Source organism: Cercospora beticola, chromosome 7, assembly GCF_033473495.1.
Source record: "Cercospora beticola chromosome 7, complete sequence".
NCBI classification, from domain to species: Eukaryota; Fungi; Ascomycota; class Dothideomycetes; order Mycosphaerellales; family Mycosphaerellaceae; genus Cercospora; species Cercospora beticola.
The window spans coordinates 1,854,672-1,869,567 of NC_088941.1; the positions used below are offsets into that span (position 1 = coordinate 1,854,672).

Consider the following 14,896-nt stretch of genomic DNA (forward strand, 5'->3'; position numbering starts at 1 on the left):
TCGAACGACGCTTGCGATGAGGAAACCACGATCGCAGCACTTACAGTCCAAGTTGCTACGAGGATATCTTGAATGGTTTTGCTGCAGAAGGCCTCCATCTTGCACAGATTGCTGACGTTGATGCTATATTGTACCAGCATCCGCACGCAACATTGGCAGACAACGTTCAACGACAGCAGGTCTTGCAATTGCGCCTTAGCCGTGAGTGTAGGCCGACTCGGAATCGTGATCGAAGGACAACCACTAGACCCTAATTAGGCTTCCTGTGCGCTCTGCTCGTCTAAGAACGATGCGGCAGCATCGCATCAGCCATACTCACACATAAAAAGTGCATACATCGACAAGCAAAGCTGGCCGCTGGGAAGTACGTGTTTATGATGAATGGCTTCATGCAGGTACATGTGTCAAGCAACATGCTAAGCCATGCCTCATCCGTCAGCCCTCGAAGCTTAAGACACGGTAAATGCACATCATTGCCTTCGAAGCTAAGGCGGCTCTGAGTCCGACGACGTACAACCAGACGTTTGAGTCGTGGCCGGCTGGCAAAGCAAGGCTGCGACGAATCGAATCTCTGCGAAATGCAACTTCATGACCCAAGCACACAAGCTACAACCCAACATAGACGATCATGCCTCCTGTCCATAACACATATTACTTGTCGAAGCCTCATCACTGGTTTTGATGGTTCTTGCCACCCTATACGAGCTCTCCCATTCTGGTTCTTCGCAATGTTTGTCAGCAGCACGCGTGCAGCGCTTCTCTTCGCAGCGCAGGCTGCTGCTTATCCCTGGGTAGTGCATGCACCTGGGGTCGACTCTTCGGCACTCCCTCCACGCGCTGCGAATCTTGCGCGACGAGATTCTCCTGGCTGTCCTTTCAATGCAAATCATGAACCTGGATTCTCCAGCACGGATGAGTTTCCTTATCTCGGCGCGAAGAACGGACTGCCGGGGACAGGGAAGGGTGGTATTCAGGTACCGGCTCCTGGCGATGTAGCGCATGAGTACAAGGAGCCGAATCCGCAGACTGATATTCGAGGGCCTTGTCCTGGTATGCATGACATTTCGAGGGGAGAACGCTCGTAGCTGACGTTTGCTAGCATTGAACGCTCTGGCGAACCATGGCTTTAGTCAGTTATCCCAGTGGGAGCACTATGCTCAACTGTAGGTATCGTATGTCGTATTGGCTAACGAGTGTTCACAGTCGCCCACGATGGTATTACAACATACAACGAACTCATGGACGCCCAGCAGAATGTTTTCAATGTCGGATTCGATCTCGCTACCATTCTCGCCATTGCAGGCGTTGGTCAAGGTGGCGACTTGCTTGAGACGAAGAAGCTGTCCATCGGGTGTGATGCCAGCTCACGCACGTCCGGTATCATCGGCGGTCTATTAGGTGACGAGCTTGGCCTCAATGGACATAACCACTTCGAATCCGACACTTCTTTGACACGAAACGATTACTACCTCTCCCCAACCCGAGACAACTACAGCTTCAATTCCACTCTATTCACCAGCATGATGGCCGCCTGTGACGGCGAATGCGACCGCTCCAAACTTTCCGTCTACCGCAAGCAACGATATGAGGAATCCAAGAGAGACAATGGACAATTCTTCTTCGGTATCCACCTCCCACCAAAGAAATCCAACCCAAGAACAACATACTAATCCCATTCCTCCTACAGGCCCTATCCAAATCGCCCTCTACGCCGCCGCAGCCTTCGTCTACGACCTCTTCGGCACAGGCCCCACAGCCTCCGAAGCAACCATAATGTCCTTCTTCGGCGCCACCAAATCCCCCTCCACCGGCGAATACACATTCACCGGCGGCGAACGCATCCCACCAAACTGGACCAACCGCCTCACCCCCTACGGTGAACTCCAACTCATCCCCGAATTCACAGCAATGTACCTCGAAAACCCCGTTCCCTTTGGATTTAATTCCGGTCCCAACAATTTCTTGGGATTGAATTTTAGTTCGTATATCAAGGATGGGAAGCTAAATGAGGAGAGTGTGAAGGGTTTGCCTTGTGCTTTGTATTTGGCTCTGGGGACTGTGCCGAGTGCGACGGGGGAGTTGTTGAATTTACCCGTGAGGGTGGTGAATGTTATTGCGGAGAAGGTTGCGCCTTTTATGAGGGATTTGGGGTGTCCGAATAATTATAATGATGGAGATCAAAGTCCTGGGCCGCTTGCAGGTGGGGTAGAGGGAGGTGATGGTGGTGGTGGTGGGTTGTTGGGGTTGGGAGGGCTTTGATGAGAGTGCCCGGGTTGTGGGTTTGAGTCATGATGATATGATATGATTTCGATGATGATCTGTACGAGTATGCAATGGCGAAACTCATAATATCCTGCCACCTCATACTCTCGTATCCTTATGACCATCCACTATCATCGTCGTGTACACTCGATCTTCGCTCCCACTGTCACCCAAGTGTTCCAAAGCTTTCCTTCTGACAGCCTCATTATCGAACGCAGCTCTTGAATGGAAGATCTGCTCCATTTCTTCCAATGTCCTGCCTTTTGTCTCCTTGAAGAACAAGAACACTCCAATTGCCATGATGATGTCGAGGCAAGCGTAGAAGAGGAATGTATAGGAGCCCCAAGCTGCGATCATGTACGGTGTCACGAGCGAGAAGAGGAAGTTGAAGAGCCATTGCGTGGCTACACCGGTGGAAGTTCCGATTTCACGGATGCGGGAGGGGAAGATCTGTTTGGGCGTGAGTCAGCTAACCGAATGGTCATCACATGTTGAGTAGTTTGATCTCACCTCTGCAGTGTATGGCCATGGTACTGGACCCCATGAGAATTGGTAGACCGAATTCGTGAGGAAGATCAGCGCAACTGTTGCGATTCCGGCTCCGGTTGTCTGGTTGTTCACTGGGGCTGGAGTGGTATTGTTGACGACCGCAACAATGACGAAAAGGCCCGACATGATAAGCGCTGAGATCCAGAGTGTTGGCTTGCGTCCCCATCGTTCCGAGAAGAGGAAGATGTATGTTGCGACAGTGATGAACTTTTCGGCACCGAAAAGTCCTGTGATGAGAAGATTCTTGTCTCCAGCTCCGACGAGCAATTTGAAGAATTGTGGTCCGAAGTAAGCAAGTGCTGTCATTCCGGTGCACTGCTGCCCAAGGAATACTCCAAAGGCGAGTGCAAGGCGATATCGGTTCGCGGGCTCCAGCAATTCCTTCTTCCTGAACCCTTCAGTCGCCAGAAGCTCTGCCGCGATACCAGCTTTGATTTCGTCGAATTCGGCCTTGACCTCAGGACCACTGTCTGCTCGCATCCAAGTCAGGGCTTCCCAGGCCTCGTCGTTTCTTCCCTTCGTAGCGAGCCATCGGATCGATTCCTTCTGCCAGAAGAGGCCGATACCAAGAACAGCTGCTGGTAACATTTGCAATCCTACGGGAATCTGCCACTGTGCTGAAGACACAGGCATATCGTGGACTGTAGCGTAGTCGACCCAATATGATATTAAAACACCTGCTGCGAAGAGCAACTGCATGCCAGATCCCAGCTTTCCTCTGATCTCTTTCGGTGCTTGTTCCGCGTTATAGCTGGGTACTACAGCTGTTGCTGACCCGAGTCCCAGGCCAGAGACGAAGCGTCCAATGTAGAAACACACTAACGAGTGTGAGGGTATTACTTGCAGAATGACTCCAATAATAAAGACGGTGCAAGCCACTTGTACGGTTTTCTTACGCCCAAATCGTTCCGATACGGGAAAGATAGCGCAGGCAGCGAGGAAGGCACCGACATTCTGTAATGAGACCATTACTGCAGAGACGGTGGTGTTGTCCGAGTATCCGAAATCGCGTTTGTAGGATGTCATGGTAAGGACGCCGCCTGGATCAAATGTATCAGTTTCTAAAAGCTTTCTGCTGTTGCTTCTCACATACCAACAATGCCTGTGTCGTACCCAAAGAGGAAACCAGCAGTGCAAATGAAGAATCCAAAGAAGTATGCCCGGAAGGCACCGAGCCGGGTACCTTGCAGCTTTGCCATGATCGTACACGAGCTCCTGGAGCAAGAGGTGTCGTCGATGGCACAGGACAGCAAAGGTCAAGTGAAGTCACAAGACAAGAGCCCCCAAACTTTCCAAGACCAAAAGTGAGACAGCTCGCGAACAAGACTCCAGGACCTGGGAACTTTAAAGTCTAATAATAAGCCACAGGTACCGCGGAGATGTGTACCAAGTCAGCCGCATGCCAATCGCAATGCTTCTGCATGCAAGCACAAAGACATCTTCTTGGGGTCCTGCTGAAAGCTCATGCGACAGGGTAGAGCTTCTCGTGCGTACCAATGCAGCACGCAAAAGCACGCCATGCGTCTAGCATAGCTTTCATTGTCTGTCGGAACAGGGGTCTGCGCGTGGAGAAGCTGCTCCGATGTGGTGGTTGAGGTTGCAAGAACCGGCCAGCGGTTGGTCGGCGAAGCGCACGCGACGATCCCTTCTTTGTCAACGCCACGTGCTTGCAGCATGCAAGCAAGCAAGGAATGTACTGTATGCTGTGCTCCCCATAGCGACGAATTCGACAAGCGCAACGAGCCTGATTGCCATGTGCCAGACTTGCATCAGTTGCAATCGACTGCTTTCGTCCTCCAGTCGATGAAAGGACTCCATTGACCAATTCGGAAGCAATGTCTCAACGATACCGTATCGAGCATGTTTGCCGCTGTGTTGGTCCATCGGCAGCGGATGATCTGGCTTCGAGTTCGTGTCCACGTTGGAGATCCGACAGCAGAAAGTTGTGCTGAAGCCGACGAGCCGACGGACCTTGCAGCATTTGATGGCAGGCGATTCTTCCAGCCGGTGATGTTGAGGCCCGATGTCATCGCAGGATCCGTGTTCGCGACAAGCATTGGGGTAAGGCTTCGCTAGCGAGGAGGCGGCTTCCTTGAGGCTGACGAAAGACTTGTGGTCTGGCTGTGACGACGGTGATATATTCGGCAGAACATCGGCAATGTGTTCTGTAGGTGTTGAGCATCGGGGTCCTTAGACCTCAACTGCCACTCGCTTTCATACTTGGATCGATAAGAGAGACTTGTATGCGCTTGAGAATTTTGCAGTCCTCTGCGCAGATTGCTGACAATGCGCTCAGCCTGTCCAGATAGTTGGTGGTTTGTTCGTACGCAAGCCGCAAATATGACAACGAGACCAAGTGCTTCAGACGCTCGTTGCGATGTATTGCAGTCAACACAAGCAGGTCATGAAACTGCTCGTGAATGATTGATACCATGTTGCCTTGGAAAGACGATGTAGATAAACCGTCGAAAGCCCCGAGCTTCTGCTTAAGAGCTTGCGTGGACAGTTGTGCGAGGCGCATGATTTCTGCCTCCCCAGACTCTTTGACCAAATTGTCGATGGCAGAGATGATACGACGCTCTGATTTGGGCCGGAGTCGTCCGTTGGCGTCTTTCGAACAGGTCTGCAAGTCCATTCCGTGCCGGATCCCAGGAAGGATGTGCAAGACGAAGTCGAGGAACGGTCGTAAGATGCTGAGCTTGACTTTCCAGTATTCATGTCGTAGTTGTGCAGACTCAAGTTCCGATGGCGGAGAATCGCGTTCCTCATCCCAACGAAGCAATGGGTGAAGTCGTGTGCGCCACAGCTGCAGACCGGCGGCGTGCCGTTTGACCACTGTCATTATTTCCGAGGAATTATTGCTATCAACAGCACTTTCGTACAGATGCTCATCCACCTCGCATTGGATACCATGCAGTTCGCATAACGCGTTGCAGATAAGGAGACTCGTCTCATCAGCTGTCTGGGGCAATGTCTGACTCGTTGTGGCTTGCGGGAGGGAGAGATCGCGCACGAGCTGTTGGAGGCCGCTCTTCGGTAAAAGCAGTTCGCTCGGAATGCTATTCTCCAGCTGGAGACAGCACCATGCTGCTAACACTGCTCGCCGATCCCGACTGTGGCGGTTGGATGCAGATTTGCCATGCTGTTCTATGCGATCCTGGCGTCGCAAAAGATGCAACAAGACGCGACCAGCCATCGAATACCAGCTGGCACTCTCCGCTAACCGGCCAATCTGTGCTTTATACATTCCCGCCAGCATGAACATATGAGCATGGACGAGGTCGTATCCATCGATCTGCGTTGCAATGACTCTACTTGCTTCTAGGTAATACGAGTATCCAGGCGGCGCAGCTGCGAACATCGTACTCTCAGGCAGGTGCTGTGATGAACCACGATCCGGAATGACCGTAGAGCCCAGAGCCAACACGAGGAGGGCTATGGCGTTGCCCGGTGATCGCTCGATGCGTCGTTTCTCTGCCGTTGTATCATGAGGTGACGCTGTTCGCCTCCTCTTCGATGGTCGGTCCAGGTCAGACTCCAAGTTCATGGAACAAGTCGCACCGATCGCGTCAGAGGCATATGTGCAACGGAACAGATCGAACAAAGAGGTCACTCTGCTTCGTTGAAGGAAAGGCTGTAGTGGATATAGCCGTCTGAAGAAGCTCTCAATAAGCCTGTTGATTGTGCGGATGGTGAGGTCCATGTCGTCAGAATCCAAATTTTTTGACATTTCGTGCAGAGGTGCGTTTCTTGCCTCAGCTCGAGCCGCGTAGTCTTCATCGATCGCCGTCGCAGATGCCACGAAAAGCTTGCGAATCTCCGGCCAGTGGAATACTGATCCTCGAATCTCGTCAGGCACCCGGCGTGTGCGATCTCCGCGCTTTGTACTAGGACCGGGCAGGAGAGCTCTTTGTGGCTCGTGAGTTATGGTTGGGTGTTTCGAACTTGCAATACTTTGCATGTGCACTTCGAGACTTTCAATCTTATCGGTCAGCGCTTGCAGGCCTTCTCCGTGCGTTGCCATCCAGGAGAGCATATACTCCACGATCTTGTCAACCTTGGTCGGGACTAGCGGTCGGTATGTACACTCGAAGTTGTTGGTTCTGCAGAACGTGCATGGTTCGCCTTCGTCACACCGTTGTTTCCTGGTACGACACGGCTCACAAGCTTGTGTAGCTCGAGGCCTTTTCGGCTTGCTAGCAAGACCTTCGATCGGTGATGTGCTTGTCGAGGTATCTGTTGGATGGAGGGCGTGTGTCGGAGCGTGCGATGAATACGAAGATGCTGGGATATGAGCAGAGACGTAGCTCCCTTGCGTCGAAGTCGGTAGCGGATAGTATTGCCAGTACTCGTTGGAAGCCGGCTGTTGCAATCCTTGTTGGAAGGAAGGACACGAATAGTACATGCCCTCAGCCATGTGGAAAGCAGTCTCACAACCACTGCAGTTAGCCCTCACACAAAAGAGGATCGTCTGAGCAGGATCGAACGAGGAAAGTGATCAATATGCAAGGATGACATCTTGAGAACGAATAAAGGAAGCACCTCATCCGTCCGGACGCTGGAGTGATATCAGATCAGGATTGCAACCAGTTTGCGAGATGATCAGCCAGCACAGTAACGCGACCGCGAGTTATTCCACAGGTGTGAGCACAAGCATCTGTCTGGGTTGGGCAGCAAGAGCCTCCGAATTGAGTTTCAGTAGCGAGACCACTGGGGCACTCGCGAGCTTTGGCTGATGGGCCCGGATATCTCGTCCGTCTGCTTGTTGAAAGCCATGATGACTGTGCTGCACGCCACACATGCAGGACAATGTGGAGTGCATTCGAGACGCAGTACTTGTATTGTGACGAGGTTCTTCGGCCAACCGAGCGCTCGTCGAGACAACGTATGTTGAAACCGGTTACCTGCGACGGCTAAGCGAATCTGCTCCTGGTACACGTGTTGGTAATTAGAGCTAGACCATCTCTTTAGCCTACCCAGAGATTTCACATCGTGCTTTGTTGGCGTAATTGCTTCGCGAGGGCGAGCGAGACGAGTACGCAGACCGGCAATAGCGATGCTGAGTTCCAGGCTCTGCACGCACCCGAGGTGTATGCCAAGCAGGAAGTTAGGGTGGCGCATTCCACGTCGATAGTAGGCGTGCTATCATCGCAATCTCCATTTCGAGAAGACGCCCACCTTCCTACAACCCTTTGCCTTTGCGGCGTGCTGTGGGCCCGGTGGCACCTGTTGGCGGTGCAGATTGGCTGCGCTGCCAAGAGTGCAGACGTGATGCTTCACCTCGACTGCGTCTGGCAGCTGCAACGACTCGGGTGGGTTTCGGGTGTGGATGGCGAAGGAAGAGAGAGTGCGAGAAGGTCGGCCGGCGGAGATGTCGTTCGGCTTGGCGGAGTTGAGTTTGCTCCACCGGTGGTGCCTGCCGACTTCATCATCTCGCACACCCGCGACTGCCCAAGCGACGTTCACGAAAGGCGACAGGAGCGCTGGATCTTCGCTGCTCTCGTCCAAAACAGCATTGCCGACGCCAGTGTCCTGGGTGAAGGATCGCTGGCTCCGGGATCGCCAGAAACCAAGACCACCAAGTCGGTGCACCCCAGCGGCTTGCTGCCCACGCGAACGCCGACGGCTTGTCGGGCTCCCAAGATTGCACACCTATCAGCCCGACATTATCAACACTATGGCGAACACAAGAGCCAATCCTGTGGGATGCTGCGGCTTTCGTTCAGCCAGTAGAGAGCAGCTTTTACGGCATGCCTACTCCCAAGGCAATATGCGGACGCCGGGTACAAACCTTCGCGCAAACAACAGACTTTGATATATATGACCTGCAATCCTTCACGGAGCACTCCGGGAATGCTCATTCGTCGAAGCACCTGCTTAGCCGCCCTTCCGAACATGGCGACACGCGACGGATCAGCCGCGAGCCGCGTTCTGGACCACACAGAAGAGATAACTTCTCCTTCGCACGATGACCGCAATCCGAGCAGATCTTCGAACAGGTTGAGAGAAGTCGCGATGAGGATGACGCGTGGTTCGCAGAGCAAAGTCTCGTCCTGCCAGCTGTGATGCCGGATTCCTGCCCGACGAGAACATTACGCCATCACTAACCGCATTTCGTGCAGCGTATAGTCGGTTGGGAGGTCTACATTGTCTTTCGGCAGCTGATTTATCCGGCTCTGCTGCCCATCGTAGACTACAGTGACGGAAATTCTCTCAGATCGTCCACACGAGATTGCCAAGGACTTCAATGGCCATGAGGCGATTGACTGCGTCTGCGGCGACTTTCAACGTACGCTGAGGTCGCCTATTATGCCTGCTAATGATTACGGCAAATCGGAGACTCTACCTTGGGGGACAAAGGATTCACCCGTGGGTGACCTGTGGAGCACCTACTCCCGTATTCTCTTGAGGCTGCAGAAGAAATCTTCTCGAACAGTCGCTCGAATGACTCGAGCGGCTCCTCAACTTTAATCATTGACAGGAAGCGAACATCCGCGATCTACTTGCACCGTATTGGATCTATTGTCTTTCGTACACCAGAACGAGCCAAAGCGTCGCAAGCCCGAGCTGCAACTGCGGTCGCCAGGTTCGCTTGCCCGCTGTACGACTACTTTCCGCCAGTTCCGCAGCCGCCTGCTGGTCTCGAATATGCAACGGTGCAAGCCATTTCTCCAAACCATTGGCAAGTACCTGCGGACTATCACGACCAGCGACTCCACCCGCGTCGACGATCTCGTGCGCAGTGATGGTCAGCTCTGCCGCCAACTCGTTTGTGTCGAGCAACATCGCTTGCAGTCCTCTGGCCTGGAACCAATCTTTGTTTGCAGCAGCAAGATATGCGAACGCACGCTCTCGTGGCGTTCGCGGCTTTTTGATAATACTCGTAGGTGCAGTGACTACGCTAGTCACTACATGGCTGGCTGCGCCGACTGTGAGGGCAATGGTGCCGCCGAGAACACCAAAAGGATTGAAACTCTTGGCCGAGTTGCCGATACGTTTCACTGATTTCTTGACATTGTTGGCATATTGTTTCTGGTGATTGCCCAGCGAATTGCCAATGTCCGTAGCATGCTGCAAGACTTGCTGGGAGACTTTCGCAGATACGAATGCTGATAATGTGGATAGGAATGAAGAAAAGCTTTCCTCAGTGATGCCGCACGCCAGAAGATCAGGCGACCAAGAGTCCAAGAAAGGTGCTGTCGCGGATGGCGACGTTTGCGGTATAGCGATGAGTTTTCGACCGCTCGTTGCGGTGTCATAAGTCGGTAGGTCGGCCTCTGGAAAGCGGAATGGTGCTTCTACTGTTGGACCCGCAGCTGAGCTTCGCTTCTCGTCGATGATAGGTGTCCCTGAATGCGCAGGCGCAGCAGTATCGTAGGTCGGAAGCTCTTCTTCGTTGAGTGTGAGAGCGTCTGCTCGTGAAGATGCCGCATCTGACAAGTCGTCCCTCTGCTGTTCTGGAGCACGACCCATGCTTGAACTTTAACACCAAAAAATCGCAGCAATTGATTGTGGTATCGCTGACTCCAGAGCTTGATCAGGAACACCCGAACGCGGCGCCCTTTCGAAGTACAGCAGGAATAGTTAATAAGGGCAATTGCGAAAATGGACTTGGGGCCGCCTGGCACTGCTCAAATCACTTCTTTTTGAACGCGGAACACGGCTAAAGGTGAAGCTGACGTATGGGCAGTTGAAGGCTGAGCAACCCCGAAGAGGAAACCCGGACACGTTTTCGCAAATCCTTCGATTCCTTCGAGCACCGCAACGATGCCTTTCTCCCGTCAGGCAGCAGATTTGCACCACTACACTTCTCGATCATAGACGCTACGCGACGTTGCTGAAGCAGCTGAACTGAACAATGACTTCATATCGAGATCATTAAGCTTACACATCTCGAACAATGCAGGTCTTATACAGGTTTGCACGACCAGGCTTGCATCTCAAAAATTGCTGCCTGACAAGCGGTGGCACATCTGGTTTGAGACATTTCTTCAGTGAAGTGCGTTAGTAATGCAACAATCAAGCCGAGACAAACAGGAGGCAATCAGCCTAGAGCAAGCGAACAACACTGGTCATATAAGTGGTTCGCTCGATCTCTCTCACCAGCTCTTCACATGGCCGCAACATCAATATTGCAACATCCTATCACTTCAGTCAACACGGTATATTCAATGATTCTTGATACGTCTTCTCGGAGTATCTCGGATACTTGGCTGGAGTTCCAATATCATGGCTTGGACCGCGCTCCCGAACTGTCACTGATCGTGCCTGTCCGACTGGCGAAGACAGCCAAATGAGGAAAGCTGGATTGACACCTCGGTCACACAATGCTCGAGGTATTCGCTTTATGGTCCACCACATATTGTATGGTAGCCGCCCATGAGGACAATGATCCCAGAGAAGCTGGATGAGACCTGGTATCCTACGACACGTTGAACACTACTCCAACTAGGGTCAAAATCTATTCACGACGGATCATGTGCAGATATTCTTCACCAGTCGCCATTGTTCCTATCAGCGTTCACTGGCGTCCTTCACCAGCGGATCACAACAGTGAAGAGCCGTGTTATGCAGGAGTGAACAGTGAACAGCAATGGTGAACGCGTTCGGGAAGAACTTCGCCTCTGGTATAAGAGACTTCCTCGGAATCGATCTTTTCTTCATCAACACTCGGATCCTCCACTACCTGGGCAACCCTCAATCACTGCTTCGGCTACACGATCACAGTACCTTCCGCTACAACTTCGCACACATCTTCTCACTCTACACTTCGAATCAACATCACTGATCAGATTCATCAGCATGGCTGGCTTCAACAAGATAGCTCAGGCCATGGGTCCTTCAACAGCATATATCACGTACACTACTCCCCAGCCCACGCGTCGCCCCCGTCGCGGTCGTCACACATTGCGCACATCGGAGACGCAATGCCGCGCCACCCAACTGGTGCCACTTTACGATCGTCTGTTCCCTGGCGAGCCCGTCGCGCTCGACACCGAAATGCTAAACCACGTGCTGGCCGATGAGACTAGACACAAGGCAGTCGGTAGAGTAAGCGTTACGAACATCTCTGGAGAGACGGTCCTAGACGTCTATGTCTACTATCCTGATGATGCATTCGAATTACAATTCTTCGACCCTCCGAGATTTGGTGTCGAGGCAGACGACCTCCTCTCAAGCAATGGCGCAGTTCCGATCGAGACGGCTGTAGGCTGGTTAAGAAAGATTTGCAGCGGCCGCGATGTCATCATGCACGCCAAATACAGCGACCTGAACGCCTTTGGACAGTATGCCAGCGAGATCTTCGGCAGAAGCACAGTCCACGACACCCAGGACTTTTACGGCGTGCGCAAATTGGCTGATCTTGCACTCGCGAAATTGAATAAGACTATTCAGGCCGACGTTCACAGCTCCACTGAAGACGCTCAGGTCACTGGCGAGCTCTGGGTTCTCTACACGGGGTACGATCGCGACGCCGAGTTCGCGAAGTACATGTGGGGTGACCAGGTACCTGGCCAGAATCGGCAGAAGGCATCGAAGGACGGCAAGAAGAACGCAACTCAAGAGCCTCTGGCGGCAAATGCAGGCTTCACAGCTGCTGGTGCTTGGGCGAAGCCTATTCCAAAATCGAAGCACGTGCAGCCAGGCCCATCGAACATGACTGTGAACAAGCAGCCCGGCCCATCGAACATGACCGTGATCAACTACGGCACCATGATCCTGGGTCCGAGTGGCCAGGGGAAGCAAACAGTCACGGTAGCTCAGCAGCAGGCTCAGAGCCAGGTTCCAGCCCAGCCAGCCAAGGGTGGTGTGAAGTCTTGGGCCTCTGTTGCGGCGACCAAGCCCCAGAAGAAGCAGCAGCAGCCACGAGTTCCAGAAGTCTGGTAAGAAGGAGGTGTGGTTTCGAAGAGCATCGCTTTGGCCGAGAAGCAGAACTGCAAGGCACGCGAAGCGGCACAGCTCAAAGCGCAGGCCGAAAGGCTGGCTAAGGCAGACGGAGAAATGACCAAGCACCAGAGCAGTGGGAGGCCACACGAAGAGGAGAGCGGTATGATGAAGTTGTAAGATAGTAGTAGACACCGCCGACTTTACGACTTCACGGTATATGATTATCGATCGAACACTATAGCCTCAACACCTCTCGCCATTGGAGAGAAGTTTCCGGATACTATCGACTGTGCCGACTTATATTCTTAGCTACACCGATGACGCTCAAACTACGGCAGAGCCGCTGGTACTGCTCACCGGATACCGTCACTGAAGGAAGTATACACGCGATGAGCAGATGTCAGTCGACGGAGAAGAAAAGAGATTGACGACATTGTTCACATCGGAATCGCGCGACAGAGATTGCTGGATCTGGACTGGAACGTCATCTGCCGTCGATGTCGAGAGCTCAGCGTCGGCGTGTTCTTCGTCCATTCAAGTTTGGCGTCGAGTATGGTGACATATAACCCGAAACAGCGCTGTGCCCATCGAGGAAGCGGTCCTGTGGCATGCTGAACAAGTATACTCACATACAACTACTTTGTCTATACCCTGGCTCAGTCGAACGATACGCGCTACCCATACATTCTTTGTTCAACGAAGCTCCAACATGAATAGCTTTGTTCTTGCCGACATTCACTATCATGGGAGTCTTTCATTGGCTTCAACACTGGGGTTGTGAATAGGGACGATGAACAACCATAGTGAACACGCACGGTGACCCGTTCACCACGTGAACTTCTCCTCTCTTATAAAAGGACCTCTCTTCTGGGCTAGCACTTCTTTCCATCAACACCTTCAAGAAGCCTTAGCACGCAAGCAGCATACTCTGCACACGACCCTCGACTTCAAGCACACAGCAACAGCACTCGCATCCAGCGTCCACAAAACTTACAACAAATACATCATCGCACCAAGGACAATGCCGTTCATCGACATGAACATGATCCCAAGCCAACAGGCCCAGCCCAAGCGCTCGTGGGCTAGCCTGCGCACATCAAGAAAACAATGCAGAGCTACACAACTCCACCCTCGCTATGATCGACTCTTTCCAGGAGAGCCTGTCGCCATCGACACCGAGATGGTCAACCACTCTATACACAAGGGCAAAAAGTACAAGAGAGTTGGTCGAGTTAGTGTAACCAACATGTCTGGCGAGACAGTTCTTGACACCTTCTGCTACTACCCAGAGCAAGTTGGTCTCACCATATCCTTCGATCTACCCATATTTGGTGTCGAGTACGGCGACATCCAACCCGAAAACGGTGCCCAGCCTATTGCAGATATTGTGCTGTGGCTTACGAAGATCTGCAAGGACAGACCGGTCGTAATGCATGATGTGCACAGCGACTGGAATGCATTCGGGGAGCATGTCGCCGACATTTTCGGCCGCAGCGACATGATTGACACACAGAGTCGCAGTCTCTACGGAAAACGCAACCTGCCTTCATTGACGCTTGAACACCTCAACAAGGATATCCAAGGCATCTTCCACAGCTCCGTCGAAGATGCCCAAGCAACAGGAGAGCTGTGGGTCCTAGCCACTGGATACGACCGAGATGCCCATTTCGCGGCATACATGCGCGATGGGGAGATGCCAGCCGAAGAGTTGCACAAGGTATACAAGGCTTTTCTCAAGAAGCGACCCCAACAGCCTGTGATACCAGAGACCATCATCCCGGAAGCGCCCGCCGAATATCTCGAGGCAAAACCAACTGCTGAGCCGCCATACCCAAGCTTGACGGTCAAAAGCAACGAGACCAAAGTACTTGGCTCCAGTGGTCAAGCAAGCCAGACAACTGTCCTCCAGCCTCAGAAGAGCACGTGGGCATCTATTGCCGCAAAGCCTAAGCCGCAGACAGCCACTTGGACGCGGTTTGCTGCGAACAGCAAAGCAGCCAAGAACCCTCGAATCAACGAGCAATGGTAGAGGAACGAAGGGAAGATATCAGACTGTCTTGGGGTTGAATATTGCTAGAGAACGTTGCACAGAAGCTCGGCATTGATCAGGCTGTGACGAACTGAACCAGGGCGATCGAGCGCAATCTCGGCCAGCGCATTGATCCGAAGAAGGCGTTTGATGACCTACTATGCTGGT

General features: G+C 52.7%; 6 protein-coding genes across 6 annotated transcripts; 3 read left to right on the top strand and 3 right to left on the bottom strand.

Moving 5' to 3' along the window:
• Positions 1–728: 728 nt before the first annotated feature.
• RHO25_010979 (uncharacterized protein) lies at positions 729–2,259 on the top strand (the record flags this gene model as incomplete). Its single annotated transcript, XM_065603345.1, has 3 exons — positions 729–1,050; positions 1,204–1,623; positions 1,688–2,259. The coding sequence occupies 3 exons, from the start codon at positions 729–731 to the stop codon at positions 2,257–2,259; spliced, it is 1,314 nt and encodes a 437-aa protein (XP_065459417.1).
• Positions 2,260–2,361: 102 nt separating this feature from the next.
• Positions 2,362–4,010, bottom strand: RHO25_010980 (uncharacterized protein; the record flags this gene model as incomplete). Its single annotated transcript, XM_023602142.2, has 3 exons — positions 2,362–2,712; positions 2,773–3,851; positions 3,905–4,010. 3 exons carry the CDS (start codon positions 4,008–4,010, stop codon positions 2,362–2,364), a joined length of 1,536 nt encoding a protein of 511 aa, XP_023451570.1.
• A 998-nt stretch (positions 4,011–5,008) lies between these two features.
• RHO25_010981 (uncharacterized protein) lies at positions 5,009–6,835 on the bottom strand (the record flags this gene model as incomplete). Its single annotated transcript, XM_023602141.2, has 1 exon — positions 5,009–6,835. The coding sequence occupies one exon, from the start codon at positions 6,833–6,835 to the stop codon at positions 5,009–5,011; it is 1,827 nt and encodes a 608-aa protein (XP_023450777.2).
• A 2,495-nt stretch (positions 6,836–9,330) lies between these two features.
• RHO25_010982 (uncharacterized protein) lies at positions 9,331–10,284 on the bottom strand (the record flags this gene model as incomplete). The annotated part of the gene is made up of 1 exon (XM_023602140.2): positions 9,331–10,284. The coding sequence occupies one exon, from the start codon at positions 10,282–10,284 to the stop codon at positions 9,331–9,333; it is 954 nt and encodes a 317-aa protein (XP_023450778.1).
• Positions 10,285–11,613: 1,329 nt separating this feature from the next.
• On the top strand, positions 11,614–12,699 carry RHO25_010983 (uncharacterized protein; the record flags this gene model as incomplete). The annotated part of the gene is made up of 1 exon (XM_023602139.1): positions 11,614–12,699. One exon carries the CDS (start codon positions 11,614–11,616, stop codon positions 12,697–12,699), a length of 1,086 nt encoding a protein of 361 aa, XP_023451086.1.
• A 1,021-nt stretch (positions 12,700–13,720) lies between these two features.
• RHO25_010984 (uncharacterized protein) lies at positions 13,721–14,728 on the top strand (the record flags this gene model as incomplete). Its single annotated transcript, XM_023602138.2, has 1 exon — positions 13,721–14,728. One exon carries the CDS (start codon positions 13,721–13,723, stop codon positions 14,726–14,728), a length of 1,008 nt encoding a protein of 335 aa, XP_023451085.2.
• Positions 14,729–14,896: the final 168 nt, after the last annotated feature.